The 20,011-nt window shown below is 50.2% G+C and overlaps 1 protein-coding gene and 1 long non-coding RNA gene across 3 annotated transcripts in view; both read left to right on the top strand.

The window, feature by feature from the left end:
- The window catches only part of LOC138423940 (uncharacterized), a 28,621-nt gene extending 19,854 nt beyond the window's left edge, over window positions 1–8,767 (top strand). The window contains exons 2-8 of one of the 2 annotated variants that reach the window (XR_011250531.1): window positions 1,491–1,662; window positions 2,599–2,673; window positions 3,584–3,691; window positions 5,352–5,417; window positions 6,382–6,559; window positions 6,912–7,145; window positions 7,393–8,767. This is a non-coding gene — a long non-coding RNA (uncharacterized lncRNA). Of the gene's footprint in view, window positions 1–1,490; window positions 1,663–2,598; window positions 2,674–3,583; window positions 3,692–5,351; window positions 6,336–6,381; window positions 6,560–6,911; window positions 7,146–7,392 lie in introns of those variants that run through there. The other variant, XR_011250532.1, reaches the window with a different exon arrangement.
- A 668-nt stretch (window positions 8,768–9,435) lies between these two features.
- On the top strand, window positions 9,436–19,742 carry LOC138423708 (AP-3 complex subunit beta-2-like). Its single transcript, XM_069559974.1, has 5 exons — window positions 9,436–9,559; window positions 18,384–18,459; window positions 18,599–18,673; window positions 18,928–19,023; window positions 19,695–19,742. Exons 1-5 carry the CDS (start codon window positions 9,447–9,449, stop codon window positions 19,740–19,742), a joined length of 408 nt encoding a protein of 135 aa, XP_069416075.1. The 5' UTR covers window positions 9,436–9,446.
- The last annotated feature ends 269 nt before the right edge of the window (window positions 19,743–20,011 follow it).

The following is a 20,011-nucleotide window of genomic DNA, read 5'->3' as shown; positions in this document are numbered from 1 at the left end:
TGAGGGTGGAGTATTCCAGAAAGAAAGTATCTACAGAGAGGGGAATCCCCTAAACCTGCATATAAAATCCCTACAAATCCGTGGATAACTCTACTGCAACCCACTGGGTGAGACTCCAAGGAATGCAGTGGAAAGCAACAGCTGAAGGGGAGTATTTCAGCTGCTGTCAACTGCAAGGGAGATGGAATATGTAGTTTGATTTCAACAAACTTAAAGTGGCTTGGTGAATCCCTTTGGACCATCCACTGAAACTCCATAGGGGCTATTCCTTACTAGACTATGGACTGGGACTAAGGAATATACCCTAATAAAAATGGTGAAACTTAGACTCACCATAATAGAGGGTTGAACCAGAACTCCACAAGTTTGAAATCAAGTCCAAGCTATTAATTTGACAGCTTGCTAATATAAAAATCAATATTCTTCAGGGGAAGATAAAAGAATACAGAATCTGTACAATGTATCATCTCCAGTGTCCAATATACACATTTTTAAAATCCTAGACATGCAAAAAAAAAAGGAAAATGTAACTCAACATCATTAGAAAAACTAGACACTGTATGCCCACACCACCCAAATGTGGGTGGCGGAAAAACCTTTAAGCATTTATTTTGCTAAGTCGCTTCAGTCGTGTCCGACTCTGTGCAGCCCCAGAGACAGCAGCCCACCAGGCTCCCCCATCCCTGGGATTCTCCAGGCAAGAACACTGGAGTGGGTTGCCATTTCCCTCTCCAATGCATGAAAGTGAAAAGTGAAAGTGAAGTCGCTCAGTCGTGTCCGACTCCTAGTGACCTCATGGACTGCAGCCTACCAGGCTCCTCCGCCCATAGAATTTACCAGGCAAGAGTACTGGAGTGGGGTGCCATTGCCTTATTTTAAATATCTACAAAAAACTTTAAGCAAAAGATAGAAATAATGAATACACAGATAATCTTAGAGAAAGGAAAATTATATTTAAAATAAAATTCTAAAACCGAAATTAAGAAAACAATTAAATGAGTGAGCTTATTAACAGCAAGTCAAGGTTCTCAGAAGAAAGAGTCAGTGAAATTAAAGAAATACAGAGACATCTCAGTCAAAAGATTGAAAAAAAAAAAGACATACCAAACAGCATTAAGGTGATGATATTAATTGGAGTTAAAAATGAGAGGAGAGAGAAAACAAGGCAGAAAAATGTCAAGAAATAATGGCAAAAAATCCCTGAATTTGGTAAAGACAAAAACATATGTATTAAAAAATCTCAAGGCACCAGAATGATTTATATATAAAGACAACCATTCCTAGGTACAGTCACAGTCACACTCCTAAAAATGAGTATGAAATCTGAATAGCAAAGATAAACAGTACATGACATGCTGGAGTTATCTTTAATAACTTAATAATAGTTGTCTTTGACTTCTCACTGGAAACTATTAAGGTCAGATGACAGTGGGGGCAAATCTTCAAATTGCTAAAAGCAAAGATTAAATACAGAATTCTACATCCAACAGTATGAATGAAGATGAAATACAGTTACTCTCAGATAAACGAATTCATCCAAGAGAATTCATCACCAGCAGATGTACACCACAAGAAATGCGAAAGGAAATTCTTCAGGCTGAAGGGAAATGATATCAGGGAAAATCTTAGACTTTCAAGAATGAATGAAGAGGATCAGAAATGGTAAATATGAAAGACTTTTCTTCCTGCTTTCTTTAAAATACGGGACAGTTTAAAGCAAAAGTTACGACATTAGCTTGTGGAGTTTATAATGTGTGTGGATATGATGCATATAACAAATAGAGGATTGTAGTAAAGGGACATGTTTGGTTACATGTATGTGAAGTCATACAATATTATCACTAAGTAGACTGGGAATTTAAATAGTTACACTGTAATACTGGAGCAACTACTGAAATATTAATATATACTGAGAGGTACAGCTGTCAATACATAAAATTAAACTCTTAAAAAAAAAAGTTGAATATGCCCAAAGAAGTCGGGAAAGGGAGAAGAAAGGAAGAAATATCAGAAGGGAAAAAAACAAATTCTATATCAAAATCCAACTGTATCAATTATTACATTAAATATCTATGGAACAAATGGTTCGATTTTAAAGGCAGAGATTGCCAAAAAAATAAAAAAGCAAGACTTAACTATGTTCTGTCTAGGAGAGATGCACTTTGAAAAAGATACAGATAGATCAAAAGTGAATGATAAAAGATACAACCACAAATAGTGAGCATAATATCAGAAAAAGTGAAAGTGGTTCAGTGGTGTCTGATTCTCTGCTGTATAGTCCATGGAATTCTCCAGGCCAGAACCTTTCCCTTCTCCGAGGGATCTCCCCAACCTAGGTATCAAATGCAGGTCTCCCGCATTGCAGGCAGATTCTTTACCAGCTGAGCCACCAGGGAAGTCCGAGAATACTGGAGTGAGTAGCCTATCCCTTCTCCAGTGGATCTTCCCCACCCAGGAATCGAACCGGGGTCTCCTGCGTTGTAGGCGGATTCTTTACCAACTGAGCTACTAGGGAAGCCCCATCAGATAAAATAGACCTCAAAGCAAAATTTATCAGCAGAGAAAGGAGCGCCATGCATAACTGATCGTGTGTGTTAGTTTTTCAGTCCTGTCTGACTCTGCGACCCCATAGACTGTAGCCTGCCAGGCTCCTCTGTCCATGGGATTCTCCAGGTAAGAATACTGGAGTAGGTTGCCATTTCCACCTTCAGGGGATCTTCCTGACTCAGGGATCGAACCTGAGTCTCCCACATTGCAGGCAGACTCTGGAGCTTGAGCCACGAGAGAAGCCCATGCATAACCATGAAGGGTCAATTCATCAGAAAGACATAACAATAATCAAATATCTAATAATAGCATTTAACATTCACTAGGCAAAATTTGACAGAATTGAAGGGAGAAATGGACAGTCTCACAATCATAGGTGAAAGTTTTATTCAGTTCAGCTCAGTCGTGTCCGACTCTTCGTGACCCCATGAACCACAGCACGCCAGGCCTCCCTGTCCATCACAAACTCCCGGAGTTCACCCGAACTAATGTGCATCGAGTCGGTGATGCCATCCAGCCATCTCATCCTCTGTTTTATTATCCCTCTATTAATTAATTGAAAATCTACACAAGAAGTCATTAAAGACACAGACTATCTGAGCAACACTGTCAATCACCTTGACCTAACTAATATTTACAGAATACCATACCCTAAATGTACAATGAACATTTTCAAGTGCACGTAGTCTATTCACCAAGAGACCATACGTTAGTCAATAAAACCAAGTATCAACAAATTAAAAGGAAATGAAATCTGTATGGAGTTGGTTCTCAGGGCACTTGGGTACTGACCCTGGAGGCCAGTAAGGGAAGAAGGGTAGGTCCAGAGAGCAGGTACAAATGGCAGTGTCAGCAGAAGCGGGTGCGGGGTCGGGGCTGAACAGGAGGAGGGGAGAGAGGTGGGTGCGGGCCCCGGTTACCCGCTCCAGGCTCCAGCCTTTCAGGTGCTGGCTGCTGCCTGTTCCCAGAGCTGCCAGGAGTGGGGAGGGCTGCCATCAGATTGGCGTAGACGGTGATGCTCAGAACGGGGCCCCAGGGCTTCCTGTTCGGCTCCTTTATCTGCCTCAGGGGCGGACAGCTAGCCTTCCCTGCCCTGGCCGCAGAAGGAGAGCACCTAGCAAGGAACAGAGGTGACTGCTGCAAGGTGAGCTGCTCGAGCTGGGGGCTAGGATTCCGGTGGGATCACTGGGCCGAGAGGGAGAGGATGACCAAAGGCTTATAAGGGAAGGAAGGGGCAGCCCCAGGGTGTGCTGGGGGCTTAAAGGAAGGTCCTGCTCTGTCCCAGTGGGGACCCTCTGGCTAGAGATGACTGGCTGAGAGCAGTGACCCCAGAAACTTGCTTCCCACAGAGGGACCTTTGTCCAGGGCTAGACCAAAGGGGGACAGGAGGGTCTAGAAATTCAGGCTGGACCACAGCCACACTGCCAAGGTCTACCACAAGCCCTGTGCCCGGTGGTAGCACCCCACTGAGTTGAGGTCCTTCAGGGATCTCTGAGGGAAGGGCAGGGCCTGGGGCCCCAAGGAGACTACCTGTCAGCCCCACACCCAGTTGCAGGGCGACTCTCAAAACTGGTCCTCTGAAGTTCTCCGTCAGGGTGAGGGGAGGAAGAGCCCAGGTCCCCAGCGAGAAGCCCCAGTGTGGTGGGCAGCTCTCTGGCCAGGTGCCCAGAGAGCAGGACAGTCTGTCCCCGGCTCTTGCTCTTTACTCCTTTTCTTACAAAGAGAATGGCAGCTTGGCTTAATGAAAGCTGAGGGGGAGGTCAGGAAGAACAGAGAGGTCAGTAATTCCTGGTGGAGGGGTCTGGGGAAGGGGGTGCTTGTGTGCCAGCAGCGTGAGAGAGGCAGTCCTGTACAGTGGTTAAGGTCTTGGGCAATGGAACCAGACCCACCCGGGCTTGAATCCTCATTCCTCCACTTACTTGTTTGGAACCTTGGCAACCTCTCCAAGCCTGTTTCCCTTTCTGTTAAATTAGAAAGATAACAACAGTACCCATTTCATGACATTACTGTTAGGGCTAAATGGTGTTTTAACACAAACTTTATCACAAAATTTTTGGCAATAATCGTTATCATTACAGATGAAGCCCCATGTAGGGACCTAGATCCCCTACCTGAAGGGGCAGCTCCTCATCTGGACCCTGACTCAAGTCCAGGGGCCCAGCTGGTGGTGGCCAAAGCGCCTCCTCACCCAGGTTACCACTGGGGAACTTTCCAGAGGAGGAGTCAGGGGTAGGGCCCTGCTCTCCAGAGCCTTTCCAACTGGGCGACTTCCTGAGCACTCTGGGGCAGGGGTCACAGGGAGGCAGCCCGACTCTGAGGGCCCATTGTTTTTCTCCACTGAGCTGAGAAAGATGCTTTCTCCCCACCCCTCCTGCCCTGATGCCCAACTCTGCATGCTCAGACGAAGGCTGAAGATAAACAAACCCTGCCCGACTCGCCTTGTCTTGCTCACAAAGAGCTCTCAGTGCCTCACAATGGTCCTGTGATGCCCAGTCTTCCAGGCTTGTTATCCCCAGTTCACAGATGAGGAAGTGGAGGCCCAGAGGGAGGAAGTGGCTTATCTGATGTCCCATACAGAGAAGTGGCACTGCCCAGACTCAGTCTCCCAGTCCTGTATCCAGTGCTGCAACAGACTCACAGCACAGCAAATGCACAGCCATGCATCAACACACACACAGACAGCCCCTCGTGCAAAGGGCGCATGGGGAGTGGGGAGAGGTGGGAGGAGCAGTGATTTGGACCCTCACTCCTCACGAGCCAGGGGGTGACAGCTGTTTGTTTTTTTTTTTTCCCCCTTTCCCTAGATGAGCTTCACATCCCAGGTGACTGGAACAGAAGTCCTCAGCTTGTCTGTCTTACCTTTTCTCCAGGTCAGATTCTTGCTGCCCTAGCAGGGGCCAGGACAGTCCACTCTCGCCCACAGCTATGATCTCTGCTTGGCCTGATGGGTATGAGGGGAGTGGGAAGCAAGAGAGGCTCCTGGTGGATTGCAGAAGAGTGTAACCAAAGAGTTGTTCACATGACTGGGTCCTCCCTGTGGTCTCCTGAGATCAAGAGAGCTGGGAGAGAGGACCCCAAGGTCACCAGTCGTCCCAAGCTTTCCTGGGTTCCTGGGTTTTCAATTTTAGAACCTGGAAAGTCCCACACAAACTGCAATGAATTGGTCACAGCTCCCAGTTCAGGAAAATAAGATTCGCTCTGTAATACATAGAGGAGACGGAGACTATGGAGTGGGGCCAGGGGCGAAGGGGAAGGTCAGGGATGAGAGAGGCCGGCCCTTCTTTCACCTCCTTTTCCAGGCTCTCTCTGAGACCAAAGCCTAGGCTCAATTTCAGCAGGCTATCCTCCCAAGTCCCCAAAGCCCTTTGTTCCCAGTAAAGATAGGAGAAACCTGCTCTAAATGTACTGCTCCCTTCCATATAGATAAAAAGAAGGTACCAGGTGACTGATGTTTAGGTCGACGGGCACAAGAAGCAGACCTACATTAAGCTGTGTGCGCTCCAGAAACAAAACGTGTGAACCTGTTTTTTTAAAATTGGAATATAATTGCTTTACAATGTGTTAGTTTCTGCTGTACAATGAAGTGAATCAGCTACAAATATACACATATCCCCTCCCTCTTGAGCTTCACTGCCCCCCACCCCCTCCCCATCCCACCCTTCTGAGTCATCACAGAGCACTGAGCTGGTCTTCCTGTGTTTTACAGCAGGCTCCCACTAGCTTTCTGTTTTACACCTGATAGTGTATCCAGGACGTGGAAACCACCTAAATGTCCAACGATGAATGTGCACCTGTGTTTTGTCTTTTTTTTTTCTTTTAATTCTGAAAATGCAGATACTGTGCCCATCTTGTGGGACTATATTAAGCATCAAATGAGCAGCTGCTTAGTAGATGTTGATGGCTGAGGCTGTGGAGGGGTCTTTCTCTCCCAGACTTGGGAGGAGATGCCTGTCTTGGGTCCAGATCTCACCAGATCGCTCATCTGTTTCTTTAGGACTTCGGCTCATCTCAGGTAGGCATGCTCCCTGTATTGCCTCCAGGGGATGGAAATATAGGAGATGAGTGGGAAAGGGGATCCTGATGAGGGGGTGGGAGTTGGCTGGGGGAATGGCAAGGCTGGAATTTGAGATGAGACGAAACAGTTCAGGAGGTCTCAATGGCTGGAAACTGAAGGATGGCTCAGGGCAGAACTTACCCATGATGCCCAGGCCTCTGAAGATCCTCAGCACAGGGAGGCAGGGGTGGCGTAGGGAAGACAGTCACCCGGGGCTTAGCCCCAAACCAGGTCTCCCTGAGCCCCAGGTGGCCCATCTGACACAATGAACAGCAGAAGGAACTGACTTCTCTTTCATCCCGGCCTGCAGTCGTCCTGTGGTCTGGTTCATTTTTCCTCCCAGGCTGTGACAGGGGCAGTCAGCACCATTAAGTTCTTCTTCTCTGAGGCTTTCCTGGGCCAGCATTTCGAGGCTGTGGAGTTGGAGGACAATGAACCTGAGCTGGGAGACCTCTTCCTATTCAGGCTGATGTCCCCCACTGGACACTGGTCGGGGCCCACGTTGGTGTGTACTGTGGCCATGGAGAGATCATCCACTTTGAGGGTGAGAGGACAGGCCCTGCTCTTGGAACAGAGGCTGCCCATCAAGCCACCAGTGGGTGGGCCTCATAGGGATGAAGACTGCCACCCCCAGCTCATGGTGCAGGTCTCCGAAGGAAGTCGCTTGGGCACCCAGGGCATGGGGCTCAGGGCCATGGGATCCTGGGAGATGGGGGTGTGGGTGGGAGCTTGGGGCTGGAGTCACAGGACCAAACTCAGCTCTGATCGCACTTGACCTGTGATCCTTGCAGGCAAGAACCCTCATGGCCATGGGCCTCACCTGTTTCTCGGCTCCTGCGAAGGCGTTGTATCCAAACAAGGGCAGCCCCCAATGCTGCACTCCCGCTTGCTTTGGCGGGTGCTGCATAGACACGGCGGCATTGACCACATAGCGCTGGAGCGCCAAGTGTGCGAAGCCATGGACACTGACCCGCCTCCCTATCACCCCATGCGCAGCAACTGTGTGCACTTTGCTCAGCAACTGCTGGGTCCAGGGCCCAACCTGGACCCTGTACAAGTAGTCCGAAGTCCCATGACTTCAGTGAGGACGGCCCAGCTACCCACATAGGACCCCACATCACCACTAGAACCAATTAACAACTGTAGCTAAACTATGAGCTTCTGGACAGTTTAGGCCCTCTCTCTCCACCCAGGCCATGTTACTCAAATTGGAGATCCACTTTACTTTGGCATAACCAAAGCCCCCAGAAGCAAACTAGACCTGCTAATTCATCAACGTTCTACTTCTCAGAAATTCTTTTGGGCCCACTCCAGAAAGATCCCCTCTCACAGATACCAGGCACATCTATTTACTTCAGTCTCCTTCAGCCAGGTGCTGTGGTGGTCCTGGTCAACCCCCATTCCCATTCTTCAGCCAGGTGCTGTGGTGGTCCTGATTAACCCTCATTCCCATTCTCCAATGGAACCTACCTAAGCAGTCAAGCCCTACCTTTCCGGGGCCCCTCCATTTCCACCGAGACCCTCCAATTCTGGTTCTGGAGACACAGTAGCCTATAGATCAAGACTCAGTCCTATGGCCCCTTCCACATTCTGAATCCAGGCCTCACCTCCTGAAAAGTGAAAGTGTTAATTTCTCAGTCTTGTCGGACTCTTTGTGACCCCATGGACTGTAGCCCACCAGGCTCCTCTGTCCATGGGAGTCTCCAGGCAAGAATACTGGAGTGGGTTGCCATTTCCTTCTCCAGGGGATCTTCCTGACCCAAGGATCGAAGCCAGGTTTCTGCATTGTAGGCAGATTCTTCACAATCTGAGCCACCAGGGAAGCCCAGGCAAAAGACCAACCCCCCACCCTCACCCCACTCACTCAGCCTGATGCCCCAACTCAACTGGAACCCACCCCCTTCCCCCAGCCCAATCACTACTTTCTCTCTAGATCCAGGCTGCCTTCCCTGGGGGGGTACCTTGGACCTTGAGGGAGGAGCTGGAGGCCTCACAGGATCCAAAAGTCCTGGCAGTTACACCATACCCTAACCCAACCTCCTCCATTCCCCTTCTTTCCTGGGTTTCCGTGGATGTGGACTTGACCGTGGACTAGCTGTGACCTCAGGCACTCCTGGTGGGCAAGGGGCTTCAGAAATGATCATTAAACTATTTTCCGAAGCCAAATTCGAGGTTCACCATTCCCTCTATTCAGTCCCCATCTCTCTACATCTGCATCTTCCGCGCTCTTGGACCAACCTTCCTTAAATTCCATCATCTCTAGGAAGCTGTCGTGAACAACTTTCTTTTACCCTCCCCTCACCCAAGACCCAGCCTTTCTTTCCACAGGGTGGGTGAGAATCCGCATAGTATCTGGCATGAGTGAAGCTCCTAGAGACCGTCCTACCGAGACCGGGTGGTCAGGGATGAGTAATGGCGTTCTGCATCTGCAGACAACTGTCCCAACATCAGTCCAGCAACTCCACCCCACCCCCGCACCCCATCTCCCCACCCCCAAACCTGGAGGTGCATGATCACTTTCAAGGGCTGGCACCTTCGGTACTGGAGGTTGGAGGGATTTCCGAGGCATTGGGGCGGGGCCAGGCTTTGCGGCACCGCCCCTCCTGCTCCCTCCGCGGACACGCCCTCCGCTTCGCGGGAGCAGGTGCCTTTAAGAACTACAACGCACTCGGCCCTGACTGATAAATCCGCGCGCTGCTGCCTCGGCCGCCGCAGATTGCGGCCTCTGCGGAGCCCGGGCAGCGCCGCCAACCTCGCCTGCCCGGCCTGCGCGCTCTTCCCCGGTCCCTGCCGCATCCCGGCAGCGCCGCGTCCTCCCCAGCGAAGCCCTCTGCCCTGCCGCCCAATGTCGGCTGCCCCGGCCTACAACGAAGACAAAGGCGGCTCTGCCGGCCCCGGGGAGCCCGAGTATGGCCACGACCCGGCGAGCGGCGGCATTTTCTCCTCCGACTACAAGCGGTGAGGGAGCCGGGCGAGAGGGGGGCTGGGCCCGGCGCGGCCTGGGAACACGCGCTGCGGTACCATGGACAGCGCCCAGGCCCGTCCGCGGCGGTCCAGGTGGCGCTGACCGGAATCCTGCACGGCCCCCTCCGGCCATGGACACAGACCCTCCCGACCCCTGTCCCCGCTTCGCCCCCCGCCCCGCGAAGGGCCGGCCTGGGAACTGTGAGGGTGGGGGTGGAGGCTGGTGGGGGATGGGCCGGCCAGCTCTGTTTCTGAAAGACCAATCCTCCCTCCTCAAGTGTTTCTCCTGTTGGTGGACTTGGGTTAGAGGGTCTCTGCCTTTTTTCGCTTATGACCCCAAAAGAACGCGGGGGCGGGGTCAGATCTGCGAGCTTGAGCCTGGAGGCCTGTCCAGGAAGGCCCGTCCTAGAATAGACTCAGAGCCTCCCAGGCCTGGCTGCTCCTACAAATCCATTTCCCCTTATTCTGGTCCCCCTGTCCTCATCCCCATCTCTGGGGAGCGTCTGGAGCTCCCACTCCTGCTCCCCACGTTGCCCCTATAATTCAACCCTTCCTTAACTTCCTCCCCTTCCCTTCCACCTTTGGCTCATTCCATCCTTCATTTGTTTATTCGTAAATTCTGAAACAAGCATTATTAAGGGCCTGCTGTGTCGCTTCTCGTTCTAGTCAGTGTGGATGCCGCGGTGAACAGGAGACAGTCTCCTCCTCAAGCCCCTCTAGAGGGGGCACAGGGAAGAGCCTGTGAGTGACAGTGCAGTGTGGTGGGGCTCTCAGAGGGGCGAGAGGAGCTGGTCCCTGGGCCTGGAGAGAAGGGAGTGGGGGAGAACCAAGGATGTTTCAGGCAGAACAAAGAGCTTTAGGCAAGGTGTGGAGATGAAGGAGAGCCAGATCACAGGTTTTGTATGTGCTAATACGGTGTGGCCAGAATCTCTGTCCAAGCCACTGGAATGGCCAGAACTGAAGATAGAGTGATGCCAAGGTGGAGGGAGGGGGGTGCAGGGCCACTGAAGGTTTCTAAGCAGGCAGTAGCACATTTGCATTTTAGAAGGGTCCCAGGCTGGATTGTGGAGAAGAGATCGGATGTGTGCTGGATTCAGAAGACAGGTGAAGGGGTGTTGAAGTTGGATGGGTGGGCATGATGGTGGACTAGGCTATGGGTGATGTCCAGGACTTGGGGGGCTCTTGAGATGGTAGAAGCCACAGACTTGATGATTACCTGGGGGGAAGGTAGTAGGAAGGGGCTGGGAGAAGATGAGGGTAATCTCAGGTTACCAATTCTTGTATTAGATAGAAGGTGATGCCAGACAGGGTAATTGGAAATAAAGATATTACAAGCAAATTTGTGGAAAATAATGTTGAGCCTGGCTTTTGAGATGCTGAGATTGTAAACTCTGAGGTAGAGTCTAGTAGGTAGTTGGATGTTAGGATTTGGATTCCAAGGGATTATTAGTACACACACACACACATGTGCGTGTCCATCCATCAAAGCCACCGAAGGAAGTAAAGATAGCCAGATAACCTAAGTAGCATCTATAAAATGAATTCAGACAAAGCACAGGTGAGAATCCTGAAGACATAGAATAGGAGTGACCAGAGAGCAGGGGAAAGTGTTTCAGAATGACTGAGAATAAGTAAGCCAAAGGCAGGAGGGATAAAATGTTGTTTCAAGAAGGAAGCTGTCAGCAGTGTCAATACCCTCTGAGGTCAATTCAAACAAGGAAAGAAATCGTGCCCCCTGGTGTGACAAAGAGCAGGTCTACCCCTTCCTGCTCCACTCCCTACCTCCGGCCCTGAGAGACTAGTTCTGGCAAAGTCAAAAGAGGAGGGGCTGGGTTCATTTTCTCCAGCATTCTTTGATGAACAATTTTAAACATACAGAAAATTTGAGTGAATAATACAATGAATATATGTATACCCTCCACCTAGATTCAATTCAGTCGTTGTTGCCATTCTGTGGTATTTGCTTTATCTAACCATCGATCTATAAATATTTTTGGCTGACCCATTTAAGTTGTAGACATCATGGCCACTGACCCCAAAATTCTGATCAGCATCTGAAGCCAGATCAAAAGTGAATAGGAGAGTGAAGAGGAGGTAAATGAATAAAACGCAGTGAATGAGAATTTCGCTTTCGAGAAGTATGACTATAGGGACTTCCCTGGTGGTCCAATGATTAGGAATCCGCCTTGCAATGCAGGAGATGTGGGTTTGATCCCTGGTCTGGGAACTAAGATTCCACTTACTGCAAGGCAACTAAGCCCATGAATTACAACTAGAGAGCCTGTGCACTGCAACTAAGATCAGCCAAATGAATGAACAATATATATATATATTTTTTATAAAGGGGAAAGGGAAAGAGCTGCCAGAGGAGAACGTCAGTTCAAGAATGTCTGTTTATTGTTGTTGTTGTTTTTATTTGTCTATTATTAGTCTGGGAGAGCCCAGAGCAAGTTTAACTGCCTTTGGGAAGGAGCCAGTAGTGTGGGAGAGGTTGGAAGGAATTGAAGGAGGCTTCCAGAGCTGGGTGGGAGAACTGGCCTGGCCTCAAGGAGGACCAGCTCTGCCTAGAGGGAAGAGGAGGGGAAAGAGTAGATGGCGACGTTTGAGAGCTGTGGGGATTTTGATCTAAAGCCTTTGTTTTCTGTGAGAGGCAAGTAGTGAAGCTGCTAGGGCAAGGATGGTGGGAATCTGACGAGCATCCAAATACAGCAAATAAAGCCAACCACTCCTGGTGGGGTAGGGGTCTTGAGGACAAGAGGGCCAAGGATGTAAGTGAAGAGCAGTTGAAGTCGTGCGCATGAGGGGCCTCAGCTAGGCATGGAGGAAGTAGAGATAAGAGAATGCTGATAGGAAGGAAAAAATCAAGGACCTGGCCATGGAAAGACAGGTGAGGATCAAGACGGTGGGGGTCAGAGTGGGAAGGAGGCAAACACGACTGTTGAGGAGGAGGAGTTTTGAGGGGGCAGAGGTTCAGCTGTGGCCTGAGGAGGAAGTGAGAGATGCCTCACCTGTGTCTGGATCCGCTCCCCTGCCTGCTGGTCCTCTGCCTGCAGACTGGGACTTGGCTCTGTCCCCAGTCCCTGCCCTCCTCCACCACATGAGTCCTTGTCTCTGAGCAGCAAAGAGGAAACCAGAGCCTCCATCCCGCCAGTGTCCAGTTTCCGAGTTTCGGGGCGGGCCCTCTGGTGACAGGGACAGGCACCCCCAGCTCCCTGGTCAGCTCAGTCTCATTTCGAAGCAGGATCTGGTGTCCTGATGCAGCGATTCCTGCAGCTCCCGGGGGCAGCAGTGAGGCCAGGGGGCAGAGAGGCCGATCAGGAGGCTGCCAGCCCTGTGCTGGCCCCCGAAGGCGGGGCCCCACCCTGGTACCAGGCCCTGCAGCCGGAGGAGCTTCGGTGGCTGCAAGCCCCAGAAGAAGACACGACCCCAGAAGAGTCCCTGGAAGGACCTTGCCCAGAGCCTGGCCAGGGCCAGAGCCAGAGCCAGCCTCTCCGGTACAGAGGAGCCCTCGGACTCTCCCCCGGACAGAGAGGAAGGCCAGGGATGGGAAGCTGCCTCTTCCAGCAGGAACCATTTAAGTCCCACCTCTTTAGCAGGAGGACTGGACTGGCATTTAGTGTCCAGGACGGGGGTGGGCATGGGGGATGTTATGGGGGGCTGAGAGTTTAAGTTGGGGAAAATGAGCTTAACTCCTAACTCCCTGGTAGCTCTGAAGGGAGGAGGACAGTAAAATATTTGAGGATGGAGTAAAACATCTGCCCTTTTCCTCTCCCCAGGTCCTGGCTAGGTGAGGGTTCCTGATGAGCTTTGGAGACAGGATAAGATCAGGATAGTTTGACCACCCTCTCCCATCCAGTGGAGAAGGCAATGGCACCCCACTCCAGTACTCTTGCCTGGAAAATCCCATGGCTGGAGGAGCCTGGTAGGCTGCAGTCCATGGGGTTGCTAAGTCGGACACGACTGAGCGACTTCACTTTCACTTTTCACTTTCATGCCTTGGAGAAGGAAATGGCAGCCCACTCCAGTATTCTTGCCTGGAGAATCCCAGGGACAGGGGAGCCTGGTGGGCTGCCGTCTGTGGGATCGCACAGAGTCGGACACGACTAAAGTGACTTAGCAGCAGGAGCAGCAGCAGCTCCCATCTAGTGGGTTGGAACTTGGGTGGTGAGGGGAAGGAGGACGGTGTATATCACATGAAGTGAGTGTATCTGGCCTCAAACTCCAGGTTTTACCTTCCTCCCACCCCACCTGCTGGCTCCAGTCACCCACAGAGTCCCTCAGGTCAGGCCAGGGCTCGGGTCACAGTGAGAGCCCTGGAGAGGGATCTGACTCCAGGAGATGAATGTTTCATGGCCTTGGAGCGTTGCTGTGTCTCTCTCCCTTCCTCTCCATCTTGGGAACATCAGCCGGTGGAAGTGAAAGTGAGGGACCCAAGGTGGTCTGACCTCAGGTGGGGGCTGCTGTCTGCTAGTGGGCCGCTGACAGTCTTGCCTGTGCTATGTCCCCCAGCCCCTCTCTTCCCCTGAGTCCCCTCTCCTAGGGTCCTGGACCCTCCCAGGAGCCTGGAAGGTGGGTACTAGGCTGGGAGTGCAGGATCAGTGTGGGTACCCAGCACCACCCTGGGTGTGGACACTTGACATGGGCTTGTGGCATCTGTAGGGGAGGTGAGGACGCTTGGGTGTGAGGAAACCTGCTGCAGAGAATTCCTGAAGGTAAAGGGCCCCGGAGTCAGCTCCAACTGGTGCCCATCTGACCCCTAAGGAAGTCAGAGGATCTGTGAGGCTGGATATATTTGATCTTAGAAGCCTAAATTTATCATCAGAAATCACACATAGGAGTCCACAGGCCATTTTGGTGAATGAGATTAGAGTGACGCAGTTTTGTCAAAAAGCTGTATGTGTGCGCGATGTGGGTGGTGTGTGTCTGTGGAGGCCATGTGTGGGTGTGCATGTCTAGATGAGGGTGTGGGGCGGTACAGAGGGCTTGTGGTGGGTGTCTGTAGGCGTTTGCAGGTGAGGCGTGTGGGTCCACAGGTGTGTGGCTTTATGTGCTGAGTGTTTTTGTGGGAAGTGTATGTGTGGTATATGTGTCTTTGTATGTTTCTGTGGGGATTATGGGTGTGTCTGCAGGGGGTTTGTTGAGTGTGTGTGGGTTTATGTAAGAACTATATATATCTGAGGGATGTAAGTGTGTCTTTGGGGGTATGAGTATGTCTCTGGAGTGTAGGTGTCTCTGTGGGGACGATGGGGTGTTGGGGTGATGGGGATCTGCGGGGGTGAGTTGACTGTGTGGACGTGTGTACAAAGGATCCTGGGTGTGTGATGTGCATTTGTGTATTGGGGAAGATGGTGCCCAGTTCTGTCATTCTCCCCACGCCCTCCGTGCTGCCCAGGCCCAGCTAAATGGTCTGTACCTCTGTCTACACCCATCTGTCCTGAGTTCAGCATGCCTAGGACTTGACCACCTGGTTTGTGTTTGGGAGAGGGACGAGGTGGTTATCTTCTGACCCTCACTTGGCCATAGGCAGTAGAAAACGTCCTCTGGTTCGGGGGGACATCTTCCTGAATGGAAGCTGTTCATTCTGTTTTTTTTTTTTTTTAACTGAAGTATAGTTGATTTACAATGTTGTGTTAGTTTCTGCTGTATAGCAAAATGATTTAGGGATACATACACACACAAACATACATATATTTTATTATATTTTTTTCATTTTCTTTTCCATTATGGTTGCTTTTAGGATATTGAATCTAGTTCCCTGTGCTATACAGGAGGACCTTGTTGTTTATCTGTTTATATACGGTAGTTTGTATGTGCTAATCCCAAACTCCTAACTTCTCCTTCCTCCACTCGCTTTCCCCGTTGGTAACCGTGAACTTGTTCTCTGTGTCTGTGAGTCTGTTTCTGTTTCACAGATAAGTTCATTTGTGTCATATTTTAAACTCCACATAAAAATGATATCACATGGTATTTCTCTGACTTACTTCACTTAGTATGATAACCTCTAGGTTCATCCATGTTACTGCAAATGGCATTATTTCATTCTTTTTTTTTTACGGCTGAGTGGTATGGAGGGGTTCTAGATCAATATGCGTGGGACTGGACATCTTCTCCAACCCTCATCCGACAGCTAGCAAGTCCTCTGTGTTCTGGAAGTCATCATCTTTCTACTTTGCTTCCCATCAAAAATGTCTTCACAAGAAACACTTGTAAAATCCCGGGAACATCAGTTTCTTAGCACTCCTCCCGTCTTTTCTGATTTTATCTGTTAAGCACTCGCACATTTCTGCAAAACGCAGCCCTGTGACTAGGTGTCTGTTACGTCAGGTTCTTTCCTTCCTCTCAGCATTTATCACTTACTCATGTCTCAGCATCAGCACTAGTCACACTTGCCTCTTTATGGCCGTTAGCATGCTCTTCCCTCTCCTAGAATGGCTACGTCTATTTTCTGATTTTCTGTTGCTTCTAGGTGTTTCACTTCCATGACTAACTTTGCACACACTGCTTTTTAATTCCTGCCGTTGGTAATACCTCTCCTGGCAGGGTCAAAGCTGTGGGTTATCTGAGTATCATCTGGAAGGTCAGAGAATAGACAGGTCTCCATTCACAGCTGCTCATCGCATTTTGGAGCTGCCTGGACAGTATGAGCGCATCTGTGGTCCTGCCGCTCTGTTAGCTGTGTAGACACACATTTTCCATGAGGTGGTTTCGCGTTTCTCTGCTAACTTCTTTGGCCCTCAGCCGCTGGGCCTCTGGGTATGCTTGGGCAGGTTGTTCACTCCTCAAGGGCACATGGTCAGGGAGTGCCAGACCACGCTCCGCTCACCGACTGGGGAGCAGCTGCTCAGGGCTGTGTCCACCTGAAGGGGCAGGGGCATGGCAGGGGGCAGCCCTGCCAGTGAGTCCTGAATATAGACCCGAAGCTTGTATCAGTACCTTATTTTTAATGTTAAACTTGTATTCACCATATCCCAAATATTTTCCTTTCTGTTGCTATTGTGGGCTGAAGTGTGGTCTGATATGTTGAAGCCCTAACCCCCAGTACCTCAGAATGTGACTGTGTTTGGGGACAGTCTTTTAAGAGGTGATTAAGTGAAAAGGAGGTCATTAGGGCGGGTCCTAATCCAATACGATTCACTTATTATGAGAAGAGGAAACACAAAGGGAAGACCATGTAAAGATAAGGGAAGACAGTCATCTGCAAGTCAGGAAGACAGGCCAGCCCTGCTGACACCTTGATCTCAGACTTCTAGCCTCTGGAATTGCAAGAAAATACATTGAGGTGGTTAAGCCACCCAGTCACTCTGTGGTACTGTTACAGCAGCCCTAGGGAACAAATACAGTTTTGCCTTGGTTTTTTTCTTAAATTAAGTTTATACACAAGAGTTGAAAAAAAAAAACCTAGCATCTTATTACTGATAATTTTATGACCTTGAAAATTAAAATTTCCCCTCTTCCATACATTGAAATAATTTTTAAAAATGATTCATCTACTTTTGTCTCTGGTGGGGTCTTTGTTGCAGCACGCAGGCTTTCTCTGGTTGCGCGAGTGGGGGGCTATTTTTCACTGTCGTGTGCAGGCTGCTCATTATGGCTTCACTTGTGGAGCATAGACTCGAGACTCACAGGCTTCAGTAGTTGCAGCTCATGTGTGCGGGCTGAGTAGTTCTGGCACATGAGTCTAGCTGCTCTGAGGCATGTGGGATCTTCCTAGACCAGGGATCGAACCCATGTCCTTTGCACTGCAAAGTGGATTCTTAACCACTAGACCACCAGGGAAACCCAACATAATTTAACTGTTAAACAAATGTGGGATTTATTTTGGTGTGAAGTACATGTGCAAGTTAAATTCTTTGCTACGTAGCAGTTGTCCCAACAGCATTTGTTTAAGGGGAGGCAAAAGTTTCTTTCTCCGATTGGTGTTAATTGTTCCTAATGTATCAACTTAGATCCATTTGTGAAATTTTTAATCTGGCACCACACAGCTTTTATCATGGTCATTTGTTTTGTGTTTTGAATTCTGGTTAGGTGAATTGTCTGTCATTGTTCCGTTTTTCTCATTTCCATCCCCTTTTGCCCCCAAATTCTCTGGAGTTCTTACCTATTGATTTTTGTTTCTGGATGAATTTTGCAGTCACTTCAGGAAGTCTAACAAAAGGCCTCCCTTGAAATTTCAATGGCCATTGCATGACATTTAGATACTGGCTTGGAGACTAACATTATTCCCCTCCACCAAGTGCAAGGGGTTATTTATTTACATCGTCGTTTACCCAGGACTTCCCTGGCAGTCCAGTAGTTAAGACTAAGCCTGCCAATGCAGGGAGTATGGGTTTGATCCCTAATTGGGGAGCTAAGATTTAACTTGCCTCTCAGCCGAAAACCAAACCTTAAGAGAGAAGCGATATTGCAGATGTTCCTTGGCTTGCAGGTGAGTCACTCCAGTTCTCTGTTTTCACAGTATTCTCCCTGCATCTCTCTCTTCACAGGGCCATCTCCTTAAAGCACGCCAGACGTATTGAGTTAGAGACCCACCCTCCTCCAGTATTAGCTCATCGCAATTACAGCTGAAACAATTCTGTTTCCAAATAAGATTACATTCTGGGTACATTCTTTTTTGGGAGGATCACAGCTCAGCCCCGCAACATTGACTGACCCACATGCTTCTCCCCACCCTAAGTCCCCTGATCTGTATTTTACCACTTTCCTTTGTGGTCGAGTCCTGCCTTCCCTGCCCAGGTCCCTTCTTTCTGTCTGAATCCTACTGATTGATAGCCCTGTCCCCACCGTTGTGCCCTCAGCTGACCTTTTGTGTCCCCACCAGGCACGATGACCTGAAGGCGATGCTGGACACCAACAAGGATTCGCTCAAGCTGGAGGCCATGAAGAGAATTGTGGCGGTGAGGGGGGTCAGAGGGGATCCCTTGGGGGAGGAGCTTGCGGATCCAAGAGCCCTCCTTGGCTGCTTGTGGACCTTCCCCCAGTGAGTGCTGGCATCCTCCCTTCTTGTTCCCCCCCTACCCTGACCCCACCTCCTAGATGATTGCCCGGGGAAAGAACGCCTCAGACCTGTTCCCCGCCGTGGTGAAGAACGTGGCCTGTAAGAACATAGAGGTGAGCGCTACCAGGGAGGAGTCTCCCTCGTCCACCTCCAGGAATAAACCGGAGCTAGTTGGGGATGAGAAAGGGGACAGCCCAGTCCCTGGTCCAGGAAAAGACCCCTCCCAGATGTCCCTGAATCAGACGTGGATCAGCATGATGGGACCAGGGTACCCTGGATGCTTTCCCTGTGGACCACAGCCACCCGGGGTGAGGACATCTCTCAGGACGGGGCCCCAGTCCCTGCTGAGAAACCCCCTCTTCCCCAGGTGAAGAAGCTTGTCTACGTGTACCTGGTGCGCTACGCTGAGGAGCAGCAAGACCTAGCCCTGCTGTCTATCTCCACCTTCCAGCGTGGCCTGAAGGTCAGAGGTCTCCATTTGCCTCCCTGGGGTCTGGGCCTTGATGGGGCTGTATTGGAGGTGTGGACTTATTCACAACCTAAAAGTTGAGAATTAGGTTTCATTAGGTGGGCGTTTTTAGGACTTCAAGCCTAGGAGGCAGCATCTAAGTAACCCTGACAGAACTGCTCCAAGGAGGTGAGGGGAGGAGTCAGGTTATATGGAAGTTTTGCAACAAAGGGCAGGTGGTCTAACATCAAAAGACAGTTGTTAATGAAAGAAAACCAGATAACCCGGGTTAAGGAGTTTGGTGCTTTTCTGTGTGTGGGAAGATGCGAGAGTCTGGGCTCACTGAAATCATTCCTTTGATGTGCACCGCAGCTATCTGCGGCCAGTATCCTGTGTTTTCATATCCTGAGTTTCTCCGGGCTCACCATGGGAAGTGGCTGCAGTCTGATGACTGCTAGATGGCCAGTGTTCTTTCTTCCTGAGGTCCCTCAGGGATCACCAGCTCACTGTCCATGGGGGCTGCAATTGCTGATGACTGTGACATCCTTTGTTTGTCGATAGGGCAGGAAATAAATTCCGTTTGTCAGAGGAGTGGGCCCAGGGAGAGGCCTGAGTGCAGGGGTTGGAGGGTGGGCGTCAGGCTCTGGAGGCCCTTTCCTACCTGGCTAAAGTCAGGAGAGTCAAAGGCGCCTGTGCTAATGGCTGCCTCAACTATGAATCACTTGAGCCCCTGACACTGGCCTTCACCCTACTGATGTAAAGGGATTGAGGCCCACAGCCAGGCAGAAGTCAGCCTTCTTAAGACAGAGTAATGTGTGGGGAGCCCGCTGACCTGGATTCCTCACCTCTCGGTGTCAGAGCCTTGGCACTGGCTGGCTCACCTGGTTTGAGTATCTGCTAGGAACAATGGCTTTGGAACCTTTTCACCTGAAACTGGGTGAGGAGGACAAAAGGGTTTATTGGAAACAAATGAGCTCCATGGAGAGGAAAACCACAAAGCTCA

Source organism: Ovis canadensis, chromosome 18 (assembly GCF_042477335.2).
Source record: "Ovis canadensis isolate MfBH-ARS-UI-01 breed Bighorn chromosome 18, ARS-UI_OviCan_v2, whole genome shotgun sequence".
Taxonomy (NCBI): domain Eukaryota; kingdom Metazoa; phylum Chordata; class Mammalia; order Artiodactyla; family Bovidae; genus Ovis; species Ovis canadensis.
Note: the sequence above shows the minus strand (reverse complement) of the source record. Positions and strands in the feature narration are given on the sequence as shown.